The sequence below is a fragment of the Sinocyclocheilus anshuiensis genome, unplaced genomic scaffold (assembly GCF_001515605.1).
Source record: "Sinocyclocheilus anshuiensis isolate Anshui unplaced genomic scaffold, SAMN03320099.WGS_v1.1 scaffold279, whole genome shotgun sequence".
In the NCBI taxonomy this organism is placed as follows: Eukaryota; Metazoa; Chordata; class Actinopteri; order Cypriniformes; family Cyprinidae; genus Sinocyclocheilus; species Sinocyclocheilus anshuiensis.
Genome location: NW_015549591.1, coordinates 328,216 through 352,902, shown reverse-complemented (window position 1 = coordinate 352,902; position 24,687 = coordinate 328,216). Strand labels below are relative to the sequence as shown.

Sequence of the window (24,687 nt, the reverse complement as noted above, 5' to 3'; positions counted from 1 at the left end):
AAAAAAACAAGTTTATGGCTGGATTGTGACTCCACTTGTTGTCTAAGTGTTAGTATTTACTCTGATGTGCCACACGAGCGAAAGTGTGAAGCCTGTGTTCTGTGTCCCATGGGGAGATGCACGCTCGGAAACAGACAGAAGCTCTTTAGAACGTCTTAGCATGCAGGCCGCTCACAAAACTTCATCTGCCAGTGTCTTTCTCTCCTCTCTGAGTGCATGTGTCTGTGTTTTCCTGATAGAATTAGATGCTTGGCTGTGAGTGATCAAGGACATTTTGAAAGATAGTCCTGCTGGGGAAGCCGGGAACAGGGAGGCATAACTTTTATGAAATACACTTTTGTGGAGCTGTAACCTAAGCACTTTATATGGAAGGAATGTCTTGCTCTTTTGTCTCCATCTCTCTCTCTCTCCTTCCCTCTGGATCCCTCTCTTTCTTTCTCTCTCGTCTCGGTCTATCTCACCTCCATTCGTGACTGGATGGTAGAAATGTGTTTTTCATTGTCTCTATGTGCTGTAGTCCTCCCATTTTCACGTCTGCATACTTTTGACATGAAATCTCTGTTTCTTACAGTCTCAAACACTCTCACACACACACACTCACACACTCTTTTGCTCATATTACAGAAAAATGTAACTGAAAAACCTGCCGTGACTCCATATATATTATGCAGAAAAAGTTTCACTCAGACTTTTGGACGCTGTTTTATTCAGAGTGGATTCTGAGATCATTTACACAAAAATTTTGTTCAATTACATTCAGGCATAAGTGTGTCCACCAGAGACTACAGAGACGAGTATGTTTGTGTCTGTATTTGTGTATATTTATGAGGGAAGTCTAGCATAAATTCTACAGCTCTATGAAGTTCAAAGGTTTTTTTGTTTGTTTGTTTTTCTGGCTTTGCATGTGTGTTTGTGAGCCAGTCAGTGGTGTAACCAAATATTGAAGATTGGGCAACCAAATGAAAAATCAAAACTGACCCCTTTTATGTTCATTATTATCATTCATGGTCTTACTCTGACCAATTCATTGTTGCACATAATTCAAATGTATAATAATATATGTAGTATAATCTGTTCATCTTGCTCCTTACTTGAAGTGTTACTTGCTCTATCACAAACAGGATGCAGAATTGCTATTCGAATTAAATTTTTAGGAAGTAGAATTAAAATGAATTATAATTAAAAGAAATTCATATATTATAACTACAACTGTCGCAAAGGTTTATCAAGACTTTTTAAAGCCATATCTGAAAGTTATAAAAAGTCTATAGGCCTTCAATGTGTTTTATAGCCTTACATACAAATATTTACATTTATTTATTTATAATTAATTAATTAAATTCCAATTCCTTTAATTCCAATTCCACTTCCTGTTTGGCACAACCGATTCACTTTAAATTTAAACTCATTCATTAAAAGGAAGCCGATTTCTGAATTCTGAATCTTTAATTTAAAATGTAATGATTTACTAATTTTGCTCTGAAACAACTTTATCTCTGACATCATTTAGGCTGCACTGGCTATTGGATAATCTTGACCAACCGTTTTAACAAATTAACAATTGGTTTGGCTCTGTTATGATATTTAACATCCACTTTAGACAATCCACTCATCTCCCAGCAAATTAAATCTAGTTCAGCCCTGGATTTTTGTCTGAATACCTTGTTTCAATTGAAGATACGTCATATTATGAACAACATAACACTGATTTTGAGATTTAGTTATGAAAAATGCATACTCATTGACTTCTAAGATAGATGTTGGGGGACATGTCCCTTTCAGTTTCCACGGTGAGTACAACCCTGGAGTCGAATGTAATATTCTCTCTTTGTTGGTAAAAGTATACAAATGTTTGTCAAAATCACAATGGTGCCTCATAATTGGGGATAAATAGATGATTGGAGGCGTATAACTGTCATAAATACAGATCACCGATATATAAATAGCAAATGAATACTGCGGATTGGTGGTGAGTCCTTAAATTAACTCTTACAAAAACGAACAAATATAAAACATGAAGTATATTTACAGACCAACATTACCCCCGAATGCAGATGGGGCCTGGTGAACAGTTCAGCCCAGTGCCAGTCCTTATTGTTACAGACACACCTCCAAAGCCAGAGGCCAACATTTGCTTAGTTGCGAAGATCTTTGATTAAAAACCTGCGATTGAGGCTTTGATGTCATCAGTCCAAGCAATAATGGAGAATCAGAAGGAACGGACAGCAGTGAAGATACTGCAGTGGAGAGGAATGTAAGAACGACAGTAAAGGAAAAATGTAAGAGATGGAGATGCTGAAGTTGACTGTGTTGTCGTCCAACTCCAACTTTTAGTTCTTACTAGTTCGTCTTCTCTGCATTTGGATGGACCAGAGGACATTGGTGTACAAGTCTGGATAAACGCATGTCCTTCCACTCCTCCTTTTCATGATTTTTATCGGTGCTGTACCAATGACGACTGTACTGTGCTATACATGTCAGTCCTCATAAACATGAATGTGTGATTATAAATAAGTGCTGGAGTGAATTATGAGTACATTCAAGCAATTTAGACTCAATCGGGTTTGATATGAGGGTGAGGTCTTGGGGTGAACCTCAGTCTATTGGCCGGATCATCATACGGACTGATTTGAGCGAGTAGAACCCGCCTCCATACTCTGCCCAGAAGATCCCATCCTGGAACTTGCTGCGATACACACCGCCGGAGTACCACACGCCGTTCAGATTCGTTTGACCACACGCGTTGTACCACCAGCCACCTTTGTGGAAATGAGCGCAGTTGCCTGGGATAGAAGAAGATGGGGAAAAGAACACAATGAGTTGGAATGACAGAACACTTTAGAAGCTATTGATCGTGTTGGAACCGATATGATTATGCACCCGATTATATTCGATGCATTCGATTATACCCCTTTTGATTTGCTTTCACTTAGTGGTTTCACACCCCAATATTTTTCATGCTTTTGTCATCAGTGTGAGTACTACCAAATGATGTTTGTCACCGAAAATATGTAATAATCAGTAATATTTCACTTTCAGATTGTAAAAACATAGTTTGAACATCAGCCAACCCTTATCAACTGAACTCAAGTGCAGTTTTTTGCTGGCCGTTTACATCTGGCACAACATAGTGAAGTTGGAATTGATTGTTTTGATGCACTTAAAACACATTCCATAACACTCATGTGTTAGGTCAGTGGGTAGTCTTTTGTAGCTGTTCGAACGCATTCAACCACATACAGTAAGCGTCTACACTACTAAAGCAATCCAGTCCAGTTAGCTGGAAGTGGACAAGCTCAAAACACTTTAGACCCCATTTACACTTGTATTTAATGCTGTCCACTTGTGATTGGAACGAAGAAAATGCATCTTAATACCAGAGGCCAGTTGCATAAACTATGTTAAGACTACATCTTAAGAACTAGTCTGACCAATTAGCAATTAGCCAAGGGGTAATTAGTCTTATTTTTTGGACTCCGATTAGACCAATCTACATTTTTATGTAACCAACTTTAAGTTCTGACCAGTCTTAAAGAAAAAAAAATAGATGACTAACTTGTAAGACTAGTCTAAGCCTTTTATGCAAGGTTTAAACAGGACCTCTGAAACAAACCAAGCGTCACCAGCAATCAAATCTATAGTGACATTAATAGCTTTGGAGCTATCAGGGTTGTGTAACCTTCAGAATTGAATTGCAAATGCTTTTTATATCCCAGTTCAATTACTGAGTTTGATTTGGAAGCAAACAGGATGCAGAATTTCAGTTTGAATTTAAGGAAGTAAAATTCAATTTGGTCAATTCAATTTAAGTTCCAACTCATGAATTGAAAAGAAGCAAATTCTTACATTCTTCCATTCCATTCTACCCAACCCTTGTAGCTATGGACAGTTTTTTGGGGTTTTTTTGTCCCGTTTTAACTGGCTGTTAGCATCTAACCTGTAAAGGCATCTTTATCCCGGTCAAGCGTTGTGAAGGGTTTTCCATTGTGGCTTGTGAGGGAGTCTCCGGCATTGCCCTGGTAGGTGCCCAGTCTCAGCCTGAAGGCTTCACTCTCCGACTCCAGATGGAAGCTGCTGTACTCTGCGTACACCTTCTTTCCAGCCCAGTCCTCCAGCTCCACCAGCAATCTGTAGTCCCCCTGCTTGGCTAGATTATAGATGTTCTCCAAGCCCAGCCAGTGCTCTCCATCTATGTTCCCGAAGCCTTTCTGTGTGGGAGAAGGAGGGAGGGAATGAGAGAAACCGTAATAGAGACAGAGTATGTGACAGAGAAGTTTGATCTTTTCTTCAGTGGAAATAGTTAATCTAAGTCTTAAGCGTGTTTAGTGGATTTATGTGTGCTTCCCCAACTGTGTGCAGTTATTCTACTTGTTTTCATTTCATTTGTGTCAGTGAGGAGGTTTTGAGGTATATTTTTGTAGTAGGCCTTCAACTCTGGAGTTACAGTTCACTCATCTGGCACTCAACTTTGACTAAATCGGTGAAGTCACACTCCCAGGACAGACCTTGAGAGCTACTTTATAAAAGCATAACTGCATTTTTCCACTGATTTCAGCAGTGTAAAGGGGGAAAATGTTCGTTTTCGGTCCATTGCTCTTGGAAAAGGATTGAATTATGTGCTTTGTTTCTACAAGCCTCCTATACATCACAGCTATAGTTATTTGGTTTCCCAGACTAAAGGTTTTTCTGTTCAGCCCTAATGTTATAGCCTTACATACAAATATTTACATTTATTTATTTATAATTAATTAATTAAATTCCAATTCCTTTAATTCCAATTCCACTTCCTGTTTGGCACAACCAATTCACTTTAAATTTAAACTCATTAATTAAAAGGAAGCCGATTTCTGAATTCTGAATCTTTAATTTAAAATGTAATGATTTACTAATTTTGCTCTGAAACAACTTTATCTCTGACATCATTTAGGCTGCACTGGCTATTGGATAATCTTGACCAACCGTTTTAACAAATTAACAATTGGTTTGGCTCTGTTATGATATTTAACATCCACTTTAGAAAATCCACTCATCTCCCAGCAAATGAAATCTAGTTCAGCCCTGGATTTTTGTCTGAATACCTTGTTTCAATTGAAGATACGTCATATTATGAACACATAACACCGATTTTGAGATTTAGTTATGAAAAATGCATACTCATTGACCTCTAAGATAGATGTTGGGGGACATGAAGGATTGAATTATGTGCTTTGTTTCTACAAGCCTCCTATACATCACAGCTATAGTTATTTGGTTTCCCAGACTAAAGGTTTTTCTGTTCAGCCCTAATGCTGAATGCTGAAGAAAATGTTTTTGTGAAATACATAGCTTGGATTTTTTTAAAATATATCTTTGTATTACCGTATTGGCCCGAATATAAGACGACCCCCTTTTTCCAGATGTACCTTTTGGAAAAAAGGCTTTTTAAAAACCAAATCTTGTTTTTCTCAGTAAAACACATTTTGTGAAAAAAAACAGGTAGCCCATCTGAATTAGGACATTTAGGCTATCCATCTAATAGTAGCCTACCAAAATCTTATTAACAGTAGAAGTTAAATCTTACTGTAGTCTTCAAATCTGGGTACTGTCTTACGCTTTAAAATCACAAAGGGAGTTTGGTCCCATCAGGCTAACGTGACAGTCACGACTCATGCAGCTGTAAGGTTTTCTTTTTCTTTTATTTTTACTCGCGATCTTTACAACACGCATTACATTACATATTTCATGGCACACTCGTTTTATGCGTATTTGGCGCCACCTATTGTTGTGGGTGTATTATTGACATGTCAAAGTCTAGACCCTGAATATAAGACGACGTTTTTTCAGATGTATTTCCAAGAAAAAAACATCGTCTTATATTCAGGTCAATACGGTATGTAGTGTAGTGGTATACAGTAGTAAGAGTATGAAAAACTCTCTGTTTGCCCTAAAAGTCTGTGGTGTTACTTGAGAACCACTGACCGACAGTAAGTCACTGCTGGGCCTTACTGGGAATCTCATCACACATTCCATCTATCATACTATTTCACTTACACGCTCACAGGATGGATGTGGAGCAGTTATGTAAATGCAGACATTGTGGCTGTATCTCTATTTCCCTGTTTCTTATCAGAAATGTACACTTAAGTTGGATAAACAGTCAGGAAAGAGAGGACTTCACTGCTAATTGATTGTCTTAGTTTTGCATGTCCGCTGGTCTTCAGCATGCTCTGGTCGGTGTGTTGTGGGCCTTTACCTTATAGTTCTCCCAGTTCCTGAAGAAGTTGACAGAGCCATCTTTCCTTCGCTGAAAAATGGTCCAGCCTCCATTGTCTAATTTATGTTCACACCAGGCCTGAATCAGTCTATCACTGCCCTCTGCCTTCAACAGATACATCCCACTGGTGCTGTGTCCCGCCTGTCGCACCTGGAAACAGTCTCTGAATGGGCCTGAGGAAGACGAGGAGAGAATATATATGTATATCATATCTGGACCAATGCAGTGACAATGACAATGATAATGACAGTTTGTATTCACAATGTGACCGCGTCTGACTAGCACATAAATTAGGTTCTCTTGTACATTTGCGTCATTTTGTGCAGATGTGAGTTGTGTTTACTGTATGTCTGATTAAACTTATGCAGCTCAAGTGGGTCGATTGGAATATTTGAAACTATTGTTCTTTTTCTTCAAAAATGCTTGTACATTAATATCTTGCCTTTTTGTCATATTTTCCTCAGCAGTATTTTTAATGAATATATTTTAATTATCGTCCTGATGCCCATTTCTCTTTTTTGTTATCAACAATATCAAAAAACCCTTGTGAACTGCATTTTCTTTAGTGATAGCTAGATTAAAAGCCCGCTCACACCATGGACAGTAACTAAATTAAAAAGTTTTAATCCATTATTTAATTCTGTTAGAATAAGTCCACACCACAGTTATAATGATAACGTCACAGAGGAACAATAACGTTGGACTTTCAGAAGCTTTTCTAGCTGATGAACAATTAAAACAATGAAAAGCTCATTATAACGGCTTAAAATGAACATAACCTTATCATCTGTTGTTGTGTATGTCACTCTTGGTATCATTTTAGTTAACACTCTTGTTGGAACAGGCCTACCTGGTTTCATCGTGTAGCTATTAAGGTTGCCTTAATCGTGGTCTGAACCTGCAGGCTTTTTAACACATAACATAGAAGTCTCGGATCAGTTTAGGGAATTTTCCTGACCATAGAGAGACACTGTTGTCTTAACTGAAAGCTCTCCCTGCAGGGTCTTCTGTGCTCTGGGCTGGTCGTCTCTGCCCGGAGAACAAGATCTCCCAGCACTCCAGATTTGGCAGAATGATAAATACTCTGCTCTGTCCTGATGAAGTTACCATGCCCAGACACCAGCTCAGGCCTTGTGCAACTCCCTCTTCCTTTGGTTATTTTCCGTTCATTTTTCTTTTTCCTCTTTACTTTGAGCTTAAGCTAAAATCATTATCAGTCATATAGGGGTGAGCCAGAGATGTAGAGAGGAAGAAAGAGAGATTCCCTTTTGCCAAAGGCTCTTTTGGGCAGTATGGTTGGGATGTTGTATAAGAGGAGTTTTCCTGTGTTGAGAGGAAGTCCTTCAGTAGTTCTAGCTGTGCTGAAACAGCTGCATTAACCAGCCAGGTCCCAGTGTGGCCCTGACCGCCTGTCTATGAATGACAGCCATTGAGCTCATACAGACAGGCATTGTGCCGGGCGGCTTCGAGTGGCAGTCATCTGCAAAATGGGGGAGTAGGCGTTTTCTCTGCTTTAATCTAGGAGGACCCTCAAACAGAACTGCATCTTAGAATCATCCAAGACTACTCTCTGAGCAGCTTCTGTTTTTTTTCAGCAGTGATACATCTTCATCTGCCAAAAAGTAGTACTGTACAACCCCAGAGGTATAAGAGTGTTTTGCTTTGGTCAGCTGCGGTTGTAATTCCCCGTGTACTGGGTGAAGTGGGCTACACTGAGCTGTCATTAGCGGTCAGTCGCGAGAGAATCTGACCCTATTGAGTTGCCTTGGCCACATGAGAGGCTGGACTCTGGAGCCATTTGCTTCAGGAACTGAGAGATTTTATCATTGTTTAAGTCTTGGTTTGAGACTGAAGATCTACTGGATAAGCAGTGGGGATTGTTTATTATGAATTGTGGGTATGTGTGAGAGAAGGGGAATTGGAGAAAGCTACCAATGGAAGTTGTGTTTGGAGAGGTTGGTGGTTGTGATATTTATACACCTACTCAAGACTTTATCACTAAAGGCTGTAGTCCAAAACCACCATCTCACACTCGCACACGTCTGCATATTTGGCCTGCCAAGTGTGAGGTCTTACAAAGTGTAAGTGCTACTCCTGACAAAGTCAAAATTGGAAAATTGTTGATGTTTTCCATTGTGCTCATGGAGCTTGAGATGAGTCACATTTTTGTTTCCCCTCTTCTCTTAAGACATTGGCTACGTTCCAAAACCAAGTAAGCTGCCCACCGGAAGCTTGTACTGAGAGTCATTAGCTTAGAAACATTCTGCCAGTTGAAATCAGATATGAGAGTTTCAAAAATAATTTCAAATCAGTCATTTATGAGGTTATGTGACCTTAGAATGTAGCTCCCTATGTAGGCTGTATAAAGCCAGGTAGCTCACTGAGTTTTGGAACAGGGCTGCTGACCTTGTGCCTTTGTAACTTAACACATAATAAGCATGGGTTTGACTCTCCCTCAGATTACAAAATGTATGATTTTCTTTTAATTTAATATACTTACATGTTTCATTTCCAATACAGACACACATCATTCCCCCTCTGTATTTCATATGTAGTCCAGTGTGTGTGCAGTAAAGTTGTGTTTTATGGTATTGCCTTTCACTGACAGTTACATAGCTGTAAAACCTTGCAGGGATGTGGTCTTGAAAGTGACTGCATGAATGTGGACCTTATAGTGCTAAGAATGGCAGAACAGAGAGAGGGAGAAAACAAACTTAGACAAGACTAGGATTTCTAAGTGAATAAAATGGAATTGTAACAAAATCTACTTAATATGCAGTGCTGAGTGCTGTATAATAGAAGTACAGTATTTTCTTGCGTAAGTTTATGCCATTAAGCTAAACATAAAGTGCTGTCACAGTGCTGCACCTGGTGTGCCTCATTTTCTTTGTACACTTTAAACTCTCAGAATGAAAATTTCATATGTGCTCTCACAGTATGCTTCTCGTCTTTTAGTAGTCACAGATAATTGCAGAATTATTGTGCTTAGTGGGATGCATTTGCAGTGGGTATAGAAAAGAATCACCCCCCTTTAAAATAATCACATTTTGTTGCTTTGCAGCATGAAATGAAGACAGACAGTTTTTGTTTTTGGTGGATGACGTACGGAAGCCTGTAAGCTTTTAAACTTCTCACTGCAAGTTTGTAAATACGCTGCGGCTCATGAAAGTAAACATTGTCATTTTGTTTTGCATAATTTAATAAAGTGATAAAGACTTGGGAAAAAAGTCTGTCGTACTTTGTATTGGTATATTTTTTAACATTGATCATTTCAAATTTAACTGAACTTGAGCGGTTCTGCAAAGAAGAGTGGGTAAATATTGCGAAGTCTAGATGTGCAAAGTTAGTAGAGACAGAGACATATCCCAACAGACTAAAGGCTGTAATTAAAGCAAAAGGTGGTTCAAGAAAGTTTTCTTTGGGTTGGTGTTATATCTTTCACTTAGATGTTATAAGTTGCACTGAGTAAATACAGCTGGATAAAACAAAAACGGTCTGTCTTCATTTCAGGCTGTTAAGCAACAAAATGTGATTATTTTAAAGGGGGGTGATTCTTTTCTATACCCACTGTATGTGCTTGCTTACACAGACAATGAAATTCTCTCTCTGTCTGTCTTATTTCTAATAATTTTATTGTCTATAATAACAACTGCTTGCTCCATTTTTCTAGTGAAGTTTTTGCCAGAACACATATAATGGAAACTGCTTTCAAGTTTAGATTTATTGACAGAGGCAGCATCACTATCCTGCATGTGTGTGAAAGAAGAAAAATGTTTTTGCTGGTTAAGTGCTTGAAGAGGGTATCTTGTAGATTTTGTTGCATATTCTTGTTCTTATGTGTGACGTCACTTCTTACTGGACAGATACATGTATTTATGGAGAAGAAGCCCAGTTCAAGCTTAGACTAACAGTTTATCCATCTCTCTCTTCTCTGACCTTCTTTAATCTACTTTTTTTCTGGGAGGATTGTGTGGGTGCATGTTTTCACATGTGCACTCAGGAATCCATGAGCTCATATTTTGTTTTCATGGGCTGCCAGAGAGGATTCTGCAGGAGCGGAATGGAGGATTCTGAGATTTGTCTCAGTAACTTTTGGCATTACAACACTGTGCAGTCTGTTCTTGGCTGTGTGTTCATGCTTTAGAACAGAGGTCCCCAAGCACTGGGTCGCAAACCAGTACCGGGCCAAGGAAGTGTTGCTACTGGATCGCAAGAACGTTCTGGGAAAAATATGTATGACAGTCTGTATTTATTGCGTGTTAATGATTATAGATTGTTCTAATTATTCTGTATTTTTGTTTGCGATTGCTATAGAGTAGCTATGGAGTGTAAATTAAAATGTTCAATTAGTAAATGAATGATTTTTCTGATTTGTCATATATTAGAGGTTAAACGGATCGCAGTTGATCCATGATACGTAACGTATGGACCAGGCCCCACAGTTCGGAGATTCGCAGATTAATTTGCCAATTTACAAGTTCAAGCGATTTTAAACCACAAGCAGAAGAAGCAAAAGAGAACTTGATTCATTACTCACATGCTGTTTCCGGTGTGCACAGCAGCCGTACACACCCGAAGCACGCTCACGCACAGAGACATGTTTCAGACAGCGAGAGAATACAGAGTTGATTCCTCTTTCACATGTCCTTGCTTTTGAGATACATACACATAAAATTGTCAAAGAAACCCTTCTCGGCATTCTCAATCTGTGCTTTAAATGTTTTTTTCTTGTTTATCTGAAAAATCCTCCGATCCATGACTCAAAAACCACAATATGACCCGTTGAACCACTAATATATATCCGCGAGAATATTTTCAAAATATAACCGGTCCGTTATGTAAAAAAGGTTGGAGACCCCTGCTTTAGAAGGATAAGGGCTCAGAGCCACTTTCATGGGAAACATGTAGTGCCACCAGGGGAAATGCTACACCTTCAGCAGCACAGTAGTTGTACAGTGTCCCATTTGTTATTTTAGTTTTCAGAGGGTTTGTCACGAGTTTTGCAGTGCCCACAATGATACTGGCCCCATAACAGATTGCTATTTAACAGTTTATGAGGCATTGTGTCACTAAGATGTGGAAAAAGAGAAGGACTTTGTCAGCGTTTTGAAAAACGTCATTGAAACAGTTGTGAGAATGGGAAGTGGGATCTGAACAAGACATGAGCTGTCAAATTTGCGCCCTCCACATCATTTACTTCTCTACAAATATTGGAGCATGTACAGAAACTGCTGGGTCGTTACCACAACATTTTGTGTTGCATGGTAGTATAGAGAGATACCACATCTCCCCTGAAAGCCTGACATTGTAACTCCCTTAAGACTGTTAATCCATAGAAGCTGTCAATGTCAAAATGTGTCATTTCTGTGATAAGATTGTGAAAACAAACACGAAAACTTGACAGGTCTACACTTGTCATGTTCTTCTAGAATTAATTCGCCATCCCCGCCCCCTTGTCCCTGGTCACTTACCATCTGAGGTAAGGGTGCCCTGTGGGAGTGGTGGGATTCCCAGTGGGTCAGGCGTTGGGGCATCCATTCGTGATCCTCTAGGAAAGGCTCTGTTGTTGTTGTCTCTCTGAATCTCATTGGTGAAGCGATTGTTGTTTGCTGGAATGCTCTCTGGAACCACCTGCACCAGCGGCGGACCTGCAGGAAGATCTTGACGTCCATATCCACGAAGACAACGATCCTCCAGGGCGGCAATGAGCACAGATTGGTTGTTAACTGTGCCAGCAAGGCCTGCAAAACGTAGCTCCAGCTCTTTGTAACGGGAGGCCAGTCGGAGCATCTCTGTGGTGACGTTCAGCACACGGTTCTCTAGTTGCGCCAGTTCTAGGGAGTTGTCCCTCTTGCGGATAATTTCATGAAGCAACTGCATGTAGAGCTGTGTCACTCGGGAATTCATGTTACGAGACTCTTTGCGCAGAAGCTTCATCTCATTTACCAAGTTCCCGTCTACGTCCGCCACTAGTTGCAGCATCTCAATCTCCCGTCTCTGCTTGGATAGGACATCCCGCACATCGGCAATGTCCATACGTGTCACCCGGTCTTTGTCTGGCTCGGGCCCGGTGGCAGAGGTGCAGATCGGACCTGTGATCCTCTGCTGGGGCACCAGGAAAGTGTAGGAGCACTTTTTGGAGTCATCGGTAGGTGCTCGCCGTGGTCGAGATTGCATGAGTGCATTTCCTGAGTGGCTCTTGCCGAACAAGCAGATGGAGAGGCAGAGCATGATGCCCATGCACCATGTTATGTCTCTCATGGTTGCTTCTGTTATCACCTCACCTACTTTTTGTTGGCTTCTTTCTTCTGTTTACCCTTCTCTTCCTCCACCTCCACGAAGTGGAAAATCCAAAAAAAATGCTTCACCTATAAGGAGAAAGAAAAGCAGCTGTCAATCAGCAGTCATGTACATCATCAACTTACCTTTAAAAGTTTCATTATGTTTGTCTTATGCAAGCTACAGTAACATTTAGCATTTAGTTTTACTTTTCTAGACACCACCTTGCAGGTGACTTAATGTCTTTAAACTTTGCCTCAGAATGGCCATTTAGAAGTCAACCACAGCTACGGAATGAATTAACCGCAACAAAAATGTCCTGTTTACTAAGCCAAAGGGGCTGTGACAAAGAATCTACATTGCTGACAACTACAAATGAGGAGTGAGAAATAGTGGAATAAGGAAAAAGAATGAGCTTTCTTTTGCCAAGCATGTTCTAGTGTGGACTTCACAGCAGACCTTTACCCAGTAGCTCATGTGGCAAAGTGGACGTCCACAAGGGCTGTCATTAGGCCAGACAAGACCAGTGAAGTGTTTTTTTTTTTTCTTCTTGTTTCCTTCAATGCTTTAATGGAATGCTGCCATGAAAAGTATGGGTATTAGCAGTTCAACATGGTGTACAACCTTTACCCCTTCTGTTATCACAGACACCCTGCTGTGCTATTCAGTCTTGTCTCAGACACTTAAATCAAACACACATTCGATGCTTCACATCCTCCACTAACACATGCCCATATCCAGATGCTTTACATCGTCCGCTAACAGTTCATCTCTCCTCTGATGTCATTACCATGGCATTTTATACACAACCCCATCTTTAGTGTGGACTATAACCATTCTCAGGGATTAAAGTTCCGTCGGTACGACAGATTTCCGTCAGTTCATAAAGACATTCACTTGCTTCATTCCTGAATGATTCAGCTGTTCGAACGAATCAATTGAATGAATGATTCACTGAAAATCAGTGACTTGCCGCCACCTGCTGGTGGATTTAGTTTCATTTTTAGCGTATAATTTCAGTTATTTAAGTCATATTTCTGTATTCAAAATTTTATATTTAAAACATTAATCTCCACATGAATTTATGAATTTAATTGCACTCATGCTACCTCTGAGCCTCATTAAACGTATGAAAATGTACCTACAAGCCACTTTTGTGTTCTTCTGTGCCACCTCTGTAGTACAAATTAATTTATTAATACTAATTTCATATGATTGGTAACTTATTTGTCTTATTCTACTTCTTATTATATTGCAGGGATTAAAGCAAAAAAAAAATATTTTGACTGAAAAATTTTCTTTGACCAAACCCCATTTCTCAGCCATACCTGTCACACACCTAGTTTAAGAGCAGTTTTTTTCTTCTTGTAATTAGGAGCGCTTGTCCTCCTAATTTAAAAATTTAGGAGCACCTTCTGATCAATAATCAAAAATTCTGATAAAAAATTAGCCTTCCTAATACGAAGTGACATTTGACTTCTTAAAGTGACTTACAGGTGTATTTTCTTTTTACCTTTGTAATGACAAAGGTATGACAAAGGATGAAAAAATTTAATCTGTCAGATTCAAAAATGTATGTTTATAATATTTTTAAAATTTCTATTTAAAACAATATGTAGAATAAGACAAATAAGTTACCAGTCATATGAAATTAGTATTAATAAATTAATTTGTACTACTGAGGTGGCACAGAAGAACACCAAAGTGGCTTGTACGTACATTTTCAGACGTTTAATGAGGCTCAGAGGGGGCATGAGTGCAATTAAATTCATAAATTCATGTGGAGATTAATGTTTTAAATATAAAATTTTGAATACAGAAATATGATTCAAGTAACTGAAATTATACACTAAAAATTAAACTAAATCCGCCAGCAGGTGGCGGCAAGTCGCCGATTTTATCACTGAATCATTTATTCAATTGATTCGTTCGAACGGCTGAATCATTCAGGAATGAAGCAAGTGACTGTCTTTATGAACTGACGGAAATCCGTCGTAGCAACGGAACTTTAATCCCTGCATTCTCCCACCCTTGTACCTCCTGCTCTGAAACTTACCACCCCCTTCACCAGCTCTCCAGGGTTCAGGGGATCAAATTCCTACGTGCTCTAACATCCTGCTGTGTAGCCCACGCTACATGGTTCAGTATTTAACAATCTCCCACTCTGAGTACCCCAGCATGTCTTCAGTATTTGTCTTAGCAGCACTCTCCGGGAGCTGCGTTAGGCTTCTCTAATCCCAGTATCACCTTTCCCTCCATGCTGAGCTCTGCTTTTCATCAACACCTAGATGTGCTCTCTCAGGTCCCCCTCCCTGTTTATACAGACACATTTTTCAGTCAGCAATTCTGCCATCTGTGCTGCGAGACCAAAGATGTGTCTGCAGATCCAGTACAGTTCTACATACACCACACAGTGAATAACAAAGGTGAAACTGTCTCTTTGCTTCAGCTCCATTGGAACACCATATTGCCTCTATAGGAATGTGTTGCTGACTTTTTTTTAATTTGGGAGTGAGTTAGATAAGTGTTACTATGAACCATAAGTACAACATTTGAAATTGGAAAATTTGGACAGATGAATCTGTGAATTTTGTTTTGCTTTATTTGCTTGTTTTTTTTTACTTTTCAAATGAACCTGTTTGCTAAAATCAGACTTCTCAGTGCTAATCAGGGGCCTTATATGTCAGTGGTTTAGCATGCTATGCCCAAACTTGTTTAACTTGGCCAGGGTCAGTAGCCTCTACTGAGTTTTTATTCAGCTCTCCTCCACAGTTTCTTTATATTATAACTTTATATTTGTTAGCTTGAAGGTCCTACTGACTGATTCTGTCCGGATGTAGTCAGTAATCTAAAGCTAACCTGAAATGCTTAGGGGTGGGTTTCAAAATGACTGACTCTTCCTTTCAAACCGTAAAGTGAAATGAAAGCCACAATCAAACGCAGCCTAATCTGGGCTGAACTAATCATACACGGTGGAGCAATTTGACACTGTAGGCTACAGACTTTGAGAAGCAAACTGTGTGGAGTGAAGGGATTAGAAAGTGAGAAGAGTGTAAGACAAGGTTTTAAGGAAAATCTGGGCTATGGTGCAGAAAGTGGATCACATACATAATCGTCCTTCTGGCTGGTCTGCCAAACAAGACACCCGGCCTTGAACCTGACTTCATGGGAAAAGAAGATCTTGTGCAGTCCAGAAACCTGCTGATTTGTCTCCATTTGTGTCTGTCTCTATTTTCATCACTTTCTCCTTCTCTCTGACTTACTCAACCTAATTATCTTTATAACTATCAACAGACTGTAAGTCAACTGGATTCCCTCCTGTCATTTTTCACAATCACACAGGAAAAACGATTCAAAATATTTTGGCTTGTGCGTAGTAATGGGCAGCTAACATATCCAGAACAGATGTGGGAATGTCGGCCCAAACCAACAAAGAACGGTTCAGTACGTAGTGGTTCGGAATGCTATAACCTGAGGGATTGAGAGGAAAACTCTTGCCTTCTGATTTGCTTATTTTTCTCTCCCTCCCTTCAGCCATAAAATGGACGGCTGCGTTTGTCTCCATTACACAGTCTCAACCTTTCACCATCACTAATGAATAGTAATAGACAGCTAAGGTATGTGCTTGCTCATGGCTACACACAAGATGAGAATGTGCGCCTCAATATATAAATCATTAATCTAACACTCATGTAATAGTTTTCAGTTCCTGTAGCTCAGCTGATAGAGCACTGCACTACCAATGCCAAGGTCATGGGTTCGATTCCCAGGAAACACATGATCTGTGTGTATTTTGAAGTGTACAGTATACTTAAATAATACTTTGGATAAAGTAAGAGTCTGCCAAATGAATAAATGTAAATATTAACATTTTGTCAGCTGTTATAACAATTTTCAGTATCATTGGTTTGCTTCTCCTCTGAGCTGTCAGAATTAACCCAAGGCCTCTCACACTTGACTGGCACACGCACTGGAGTTGTCAGTAGCTAGGACAATCAGCTAGCAAGCTTAGGTTAATGTAATTAGTTATTAAATGTGGCTTTTGTCAACTTTGCTCTTGATTTGGCTAGGGCTTAGTACCACCACTGCTCTATGGTGATCCCAGTGGCTCCCTATCCTTTCCCTACCCATCTGAGTCATACATCTCCACACTCTATACAATCATCTCACTGTTCCCATGATTCATTTTATCATCCTCTTTAGCTTTGATGTGCTGTATGGACAACTGTGACCCTCTACTGTTCCAGCCAATTGGCTCTTCATGTGTTGTTAGTAGCCATAATTCACAGAGCTTCCAGAACTGCCTTCTGACTGTTCTGATACTCTTGGGTTCCTCGGGTGTTTTTACGAAGTCAGTATCACTGTCATGATGTCACCGGCCAGTGTAGCACATGAACAATTAATCTGCATTCTTGTTTTCATTGGGTTTGACTCTGCTAACATCAGTCATGGTGGCTGTCAAAGACTAAATCCCAGTGGTTCCTCTGCATTAGGCAGAATTTTAAAAATTGTTCAACACATGTTCTTGCGTTTAAAAATGTGAGGCACAGAAGTTATCAGTGGAAAGATCTGGAGACGCGTTTTAAAAGTCAAATTTGTATTAGTCATATCAAGGTCAGCACAGTAGGGCTGTTTGGGTCCTACGGCGCCACAGGTTGCTACTACAGTTAACTGTTGCTACGTTCAGACATGCAGGCTTGCATGCAGTGAAGAGAGCAGAAAGTGGCTCACAGACAGATGAAACTTTCCGTGAGTGAAAAACAATTGCATTCTCAAAAATTATGAAAGTTGATGGGTCCTTAAAAAGTCTTGAATTTAGTTGTATTAAATGAAAGGCCATAAAATGTCTTAAATGATACAAGAACGTCTTATGATTTCAGGAGGTCTTAAATTTGGGGACGGAAAGACGAGAATTGTGATATAGCTTAATGTGACGATTAAACTTCAGAAGGCTATAATTTCATTGAATAAATATGAGCGCTGAACATTTCAAAGTCAGGTGCTGCGCTATTTTGTGTACTGCCGTTACCGGGGAAACCGCTATATTTCTGCCGTCCTGAAAGCGGCACCTGCTGGCAGAGAATGAATTTGCATTTTCAATAAGCCCTTCTGCTGTTTTTGTTCAGACCAATGCTACAAACACACAGAGCTGTAAATGTGAACTGGTAGAACGACAAGAAGATAATGTATTATGAAAATCTAAACAATTAAGAAGAATTGTTTAGAACTTTTCTTAAGAATTAAGAAAATATGTTTAGATGTTATGTCATTAATATAATAATTGATACTTTTGACTCTTAAGGCTGAAATGCTGAAGTTGATCATTTTATCATTTTTGTTTTTGTGAAAACCTGTGTCTGAACTGTAAATCATGCTTTTACAGTAATTTTAATTTTTTTTGTGCAGGTCTTAAAGTCTTAATTTTGAGCTTAAATATCCTGCAGACACCCTGGTCTGGCAAAAACCATCAGTTCATGGACCTCAAACCTCACAATTTTAAGTGAAGACCCCTGTACTACATTGATAATATCTCTTACAGTTCAACAAGTCTTACAACTTTTCAGCATCTCACAGTACATTTCAGGTCAAAAGATGACGTGTCAAGGCTAAAGTTGAACTTTTAAAAGTACACTGCCTATCAAAAGTTTGAAATAATAACGTTTTTTAAATTGTTTTCCAAAGAAGTCTCTTATCCTCACCAAGGCTGCATTCGTTTGATGAAAAATACAGTAAAACAGTGATATTGTGAACTTTATTTATTATACTGTTTAAAATAAATGTTTTCTATTTTAATGTTTTAAAATGTAATTATTCCTGTGATGGCAAAGCTGAATTTTCACCGTTTCAGTGTCACATGATCATTGTTGGTGCTAATTGTAATAATGTTTCACAATATGACTTTTTACTGTATTTTTCATCAAATAAAGCAGCTTTTTTTTCCAAAAAATAAAAATAAAATGTTAATGTACAGTATATCTCTCCACTGCATTCGGTTTCATTGCACTCCAATATTTTAATGTTTTAAAATGTAATTATTCCTGTGATGGCAAAGCTGAATTTTCACCGTTTCAGTGTCACATGATCATTGTTGGTGCTAATTGTAATAATGTTTCACAATATGACTTTTTACTGTATTTTTCATCAAATAAAGCAGCTTTTTTTCCCAAAAAATAAAATGTTAATGTACAGTATATTTCTCCACTGCATTCGGTTTCATTGCACTCCAATGCCTTTAGACCACAATAATGTACTGTGTAAACAACCCTATAGAATATCATTATGGAAACTGCTGTACAAACAAAACTCAGTTAAACAAGGTCCCTGGGTTCATTTTATAGATCATCAAAGAAATCAGCTTTTCCTCAGTCCTGTTTTTGTCTTCTTGGTTACCCATCTTAAAAATACCCAGAAGAAGGGACACATTTGTTTTAGTAATAAAGTCTCACTTATTCCGTATTTTTACTGTTGAGTGCTGCCAAAATCCTTTATTCCTCCAGAGTATTTTTGTGAAGCTCAGCTTCAAGAGAGAGGGATTGCTACTGAGTTTTGTTTATACTTGTGTCTTGGAAGCCAGCTTTGCCAATTCTTTCTCACACTCTCTTTTTATTGCTCTTTCTTTGCAATTTTTACCTGATCATCTCATCATCTCATCATGTACTCAATGTCTTTACAGTAAGTGTCATTTGTAGATTCAGCATGTAGACCTGAAGAGTCCAGCATGGCCCCTTCTTGTCTGTCCTTTTTAACAACACACCATAGGGCTGATGCTGACATCAGCATCTCTTCTGTTGTATTTATGGCTTTGGCTTTATAAAAAAAAAACCTTCTGAATATGGGTGTAGATGATGAAAAAACTCTTTAAGAGACAAACTATCCCTGGTCAATTCATCTAATCATCCAGTCAGTCAATTAAAGTTATATGTGGATAATTTCACAATGGCAAACGCTGCTCTCTGGCTGGCCTGCTTGTGTGCAGTGTGCTTTGGTGGGCCACCAGGTGCGTTTTTTCTCTTCTCTGTGCCAGGGTTGGATCTGAGCTCAAATCATTAGCTCACTGCCTCTCTCTTTGCTTAGCGCACAGCTCTTCATTTCAGCCTGTGGTGTCTGGCATGACATTATTGTGACATCCTCTGAAGTGAGTAAAAGAGTTTGAGTTCTTGTTTTTGGGGGATTTATGCCCAAGTGTCTTTGATTTCAGCATTTACTTGTTTTTTTTAAAGGATTTGGTCAGCTGTTTCATGTCAGACTTTGATTGGGCAGTTGAGAGCTGTTTAAACGGTTAACTAGAAACCAGTGGGTAATATAAAGTGTTTTGTTAAGGGTGTTTGCACTCTTGTTGAGAAAGCTTTGATATGAGACCATAAAGTCCTGTATTTTTCTTGCAGAGTTTATTAGTCAGAAAGCTGAGTGTCAGTTTGAGCAGTTTTATGAAAGAGAAGGTTATTGCTGGAAAGTTTAGACAAGGATATTAAGCGTCTAAAAACAGCGTCCTCCACGGGGATTGACAAGGCGGCTGGGAAAGCCTTAGACCGAGAAATGCTTGTAAAGATTTTTATTTTATTTATAATTCAAATAAATCCCAAGACAAACAGAATGGTTTTTAAATACAGCACGTTGTGACTGATTTTACCTAAATCTCTAATCACGTTCCAGGGCTACTTCCTGTTTGCATCCTAATGAATGAGGCTGTTTGTGCAAGACTTTCAATTTTAAGTTTATATGCTTAGTCACTGAACTATGAAAGAAATGAGATCTGAGCTAGTCAAGCCAACAACTAGCTCCATAAAATTTTAAGAGATGAGTCTGTGGTTCCATGACTCAACAAGATGTTACATTTAAACACTGCTATTACATTGGCCAAATAGTGGTCCACAACAAACCCAGACTCTGACCAAGCATTTGTGTGATATTGTAAAGTTGACTCATAAAAGCCAATCTCAGAAGCCAGACAGCTCCTATTCAGCTCCTATTATTCCCATCAGCCATTGCTGCAGTTTTACTACATACATTTACACACAAACACATCTGTTATTTGATCTCTATATAAAAAAGAGAAAGAGGAACAACATGAGAAATGGGCAGAAGGGAACAGACAGCAGTAATGGGTGACAGAGGGACAAATGAGGAACCGTACTGAATTTGTTAGGTTGCAGAAGGCAGAACAGCTGGAATCAGAAGCTTCGAGAGTAAACAGTCTGAAGAGAATTCTCGTTCTGCTGTTGTTCCTGAAATTTCTACTATTGGAACAACATGAGAGAACGATGAATACACAAACAGCAGCTTTCTGTTATTATCTTTAGTCTGCACAATAAATGCGTCACACGGGCCCCGGTTTTCAGCATGGTAGTAATTTATAGTGTCGCTCAACAGAAAACCAGGATGCATCAACATATTGCTCAATCAAGAGGAAGTGCTAACAAAATTAGAAAAATGGGAAGAGAGCATAAGTCCAAGGAAGGAGGAAAAAACAATCCCCACGTTGCATTTTGTAACGCCATCCTTCCATCCCAAGAGTGCAGAGGGAAATGAATGTTGGCAGAATGGAGACCAGCAGGGCATGATGTAATGAATTTATGAAGTGAGATCTGGGCATGTGGGAACTTTAACTGATTTTGGAACCCACAGCTAAAGAAAAGAGAGAGCAGGAAAAAGAAGCAGTTCTGTTTGAGAGAATGCAGTTTTTGACTGAACGTGGTTTGGAAGCCTTAGGCCTCGGTCCTCATCGCCACCCACAAGTCTTTTTTAAAACCTCTCAGCAGCTTCTTTCTTCTCAAAACTTGCTAAAAGTGTGGGAACACGCACGTCATGAGAGACAGAGCAGAACTTTTTCTCCAGTTTGCTTGTATAAAGCTAAATCTGCCGTGAGGGATGATCACACTGACAAAGCAACTAGAAAGTCAATCACTTACAGTGAGGGATGGTGATTTGAGGTGACATGAGCGTCAGAGACAACTTGCAATGGAACAAAGTTGAGTCAGTGATGGATAAGAATGTTCACATAAAGAAAAGAAAGAAGCCGAGTTTAAAACAATTTGCTTTCAAAAATGTTCATACCATTTACAAGAAAATTTGACTTTTGAAGACTGAAATGTCATGTGGTGTAACCAGTAAAAGTAAAAGTAACAACAGATTTTCCCTAAAACATAAATGCATGTAATTTTACACATAATAAAAAAAATACATAAAAAACAAACAATAATTTTAAAAGGTTAAAAGTACATTTTAAATATATTTTTTATGAGTCGCACCACGACATTTTACTATCCTGTACTAACCTTGTCTTATCATTAAAAGGTCAAATGATCTAATATTTTAAAAGACTTAATGACCTTTTTTCTGCATGTTTGTTGCACCACATGACTTTTATCAAAATGCATTTTAATTTTGATGGGCCCTTAGTTGGACACAGCAGTCAAATTGGAACATCTACTAGCAACCAAATCTGTTGCATCTCTGTGCGTGCAGGTAAGCCCCCATATTACCAAAGAAACAGTGGCAGATGCTAGAAAATCATTACCTGTTCCAGCCTGAAGAGAGAACTACTGCAGCTGAACAGATTAATGGGTGCTTTTTCCTGCAAAGCTTTATGGGAAAGCGGAAGCAAATTCACTTTTTTCCCAAATCTCTAAATCACTCTTTCTCTCTCTCGTTTAGCTTGGAATTTTTATTGGGCTCTGTTTTAGTGAATAAGTCAATAAGACCAAATTAGTTACAGATGAATTTGTAGGTCAGTCTGGGATTATATATCAAGAAAACGTCATTTTTGGAAAACTTTTAGATTGTGGCTGCTAAAATAACAGACAACAGAAAAAGAAGGAAGCCTTAAATCCTGAAACCCTGTGTGTATCTGCAAAATGCCAGAAGTCATCTCCACATGTTTCTAATTACCTTAGTAGCGCAGATGAGAACAAACAATGCTTGTATTCTTCTGTTTTAACCTGTTGATAGGAAGACGATAAACAGAGCACTTTCAGAAAGAGAAGCAATGACATTGCTGGAATGTTTGCGCACTTTAATATGTCCTTAATGAAATGCAAATCTAGTAGTAGAATCAGTTACCAAAGGTTCTGCTGCCAGAAATGATGCGGAAAAAATGTGTCAGAATTGAGATGTGTTGTATTTGTCATTTGATGTTTTTAAATGAATGATCTAACAGCCAGAAATATGTATCTGTATTTGTTTCTAGAAACTCACGACACACAGATGAAGTTCATCACTAGTGCTCACAGGAATTGACCGTTGAATGTGAACAATGCCAGCCTTAGGTCCTTATTTACTCAGCATCACATTAGACTGTCACTTCTTTAATGCAAATATTTCATACACTTTCCAACATCAGAAATTTTCCTAAATGTTCCTCGTACAGGGTTTCATTTTTGTTTGTCAAAAGGAAGAGGCAGGTATTGATGCAATGAGTGTCTTTGAGTGTGAAAGACAAAAAGACAAGAGTCGTACAGGTAATTTAAGACGTTTCACGTGTGCTGCAGGTGAACCATATGCCAGCACTTCAGCACGGAATGTTCTCTGAAGAGTAATGACATGGAAATTCGTCCAGGAGTAGCTTCTTTTTCTATGTGCAGATTTTAGTGAGCTTTCACATTTCATCCATTTGGCTTGGTTTTGCTATTATGGTTATCTGCATAATGTGTTCACACAGGACACGTTCGTCCGTCACATCTCATTGTTTTTCTTGTGCTACGACACCATAATGTGTGTCAAGTTAAAAACATCATGTCCTCTGTGAACGCCCCCTTACGTAATAGTGTTAATCACGTGTTTGTGGACATTTATTGTGACAACATTTGGTTTGTTCAACTTGCATCTACTGGTGCTGTTCCTTGTGTGTCTGACAGCAGCAGGGCACCGTGGGTAACGGTGCTACAACACACACTAGGTTTGTGATTAGCCTTCTGTCAAACCAGTGTGTGTGTGTGTGTGTGCACAACGTGAGAATGTAGAAGTTTCTACATGAGGAAGTGGTTAGTGTAAAACGGCCTTCTGTCTTGGTAGGTTTGTTTTCTTTAAAACCATTTTTTTATGAATAGTGTCCCTTATCCCCTACAGAAAATTACATAGACACTCAGTGGACCAAATTCCCAAGAGCTTCAGCCAGAGGAACCGTGAGGAGCACCAGGCTACCAAGAAACATCTACAACATGCTACAATAGAATCTACAAACCACAGTCCTCAAATAAGACCGAATCCACAAAATACAGCCTTCATGGTACAAGAAAACCTACAAGACACCACAGTCAGAGTGGCCGACACTGTTTTAGATAGCACAGTGGAAATCTCTGTGAGAGTATCGGGCTCAGAACGTAACCAAGCAAACAAACACACCCATCCAGATGCATTATGCCCCCTACTGCATGACCTTGAAGTGGACCAGAAAACACCCATCTCTTTTTCTGAAAAGCAAACAAACAGAACAAGAGGCGACATTCTGGGTAATTCTCTGCCTTTGATGTCTGTGCTATACGGCTTTGCATTGGATTGTGAAGGAAGACTGAAGTAATCCAATGCAAATCTCAGAACGACCCTTGACCTGACCACTTGGCCCACCCGTACTCTGGCTGAGCGCATGGGCAGCAGCTGGAGAATTAGTTCAGAAAAACAAAAACGGAGCAGTGGACGTACAGGTAGAGGCTTGTGCCAAACAAAGATGAAGAAGAACTTCCAGCTGCTGACAGATTGAAGAGTGAAATGTCAGAGAGATTATATGAAGAAAAAACACAACAAGTGAGTGAAGAACCTGCCACTTTTACCCAGGTGTCTTCTGACCTTTGTTTTCTGTTGAGATCCTTGTGGTCCACCAGTTCTTGGTGTCTTCCGTGATTCCTTATTCTCCCAGTGGCTCTCTAAAAGTCCTTAAAGCTGCACACATCTCTTGTATCCCAGGATATCAAGGCCTCCTGCTCAAAGCTCCTGTGGTTTTGGACCCCCAGTGTCCAGGACCCTGCTCAGCCCAGTAGCGAGCTCCTGTCCAAGGGTTCACAGGATCTGGGGCAGTGGCATGGCTCTGGAAGCCTTCAGCTGCTTTCTGGAGACTGAGGAACTCTCGGACAGCAACTCTAGTTTTTCATGAAGGATGGGGGAGGGAGGGTTGGATGGAGGGGACTGGGACCTGATTTCTCTCTCTCTCTCTCTCTCTCTCT

General features: G+C 39.3%; 2 protein-coding genes across 5 annotated transcripts in view; one reads left to right on the top strand and one right to left on the bottom strand.

Annotated features, from left to right (window-relative positions):
* The window catches only part of ralgps2 (Ral GEF with PH domain and SH3 binding motif 2), a 146,812-nt gene that overhangs the window by 97,529 nt on the left and 24,596 nt on the right, over positions 1-24,687 (top strand). The gene's annotated exons all lie outside the window — the stretch shown is intronic.
* Positions 1,350-24,559, bottom strand: LOC107658173 (angiopoietin-related protein 1-like). The gene is made up of 5 exons (XM_016446637.1): positions 24,314-24,559; positions 11,725-12,621; positions 6,233-6,426; positions 3,938-4,208; positions 1,350-2,783 (listed from the first exon to the last, which is right to left on the bottom strand). The coding sequence occupies exons 2-5, from the start codon at positions 12,512-12,514 to the stop codon at positions 2,596-2,598; spliced, it is 1,443 nt and encodes a 480-aa protein (XP_016302123.1). The 5' UTR covers positions 12,515-12,621; positions 24,314-24,559; the 3' UTR covers positions 1,350-2,595.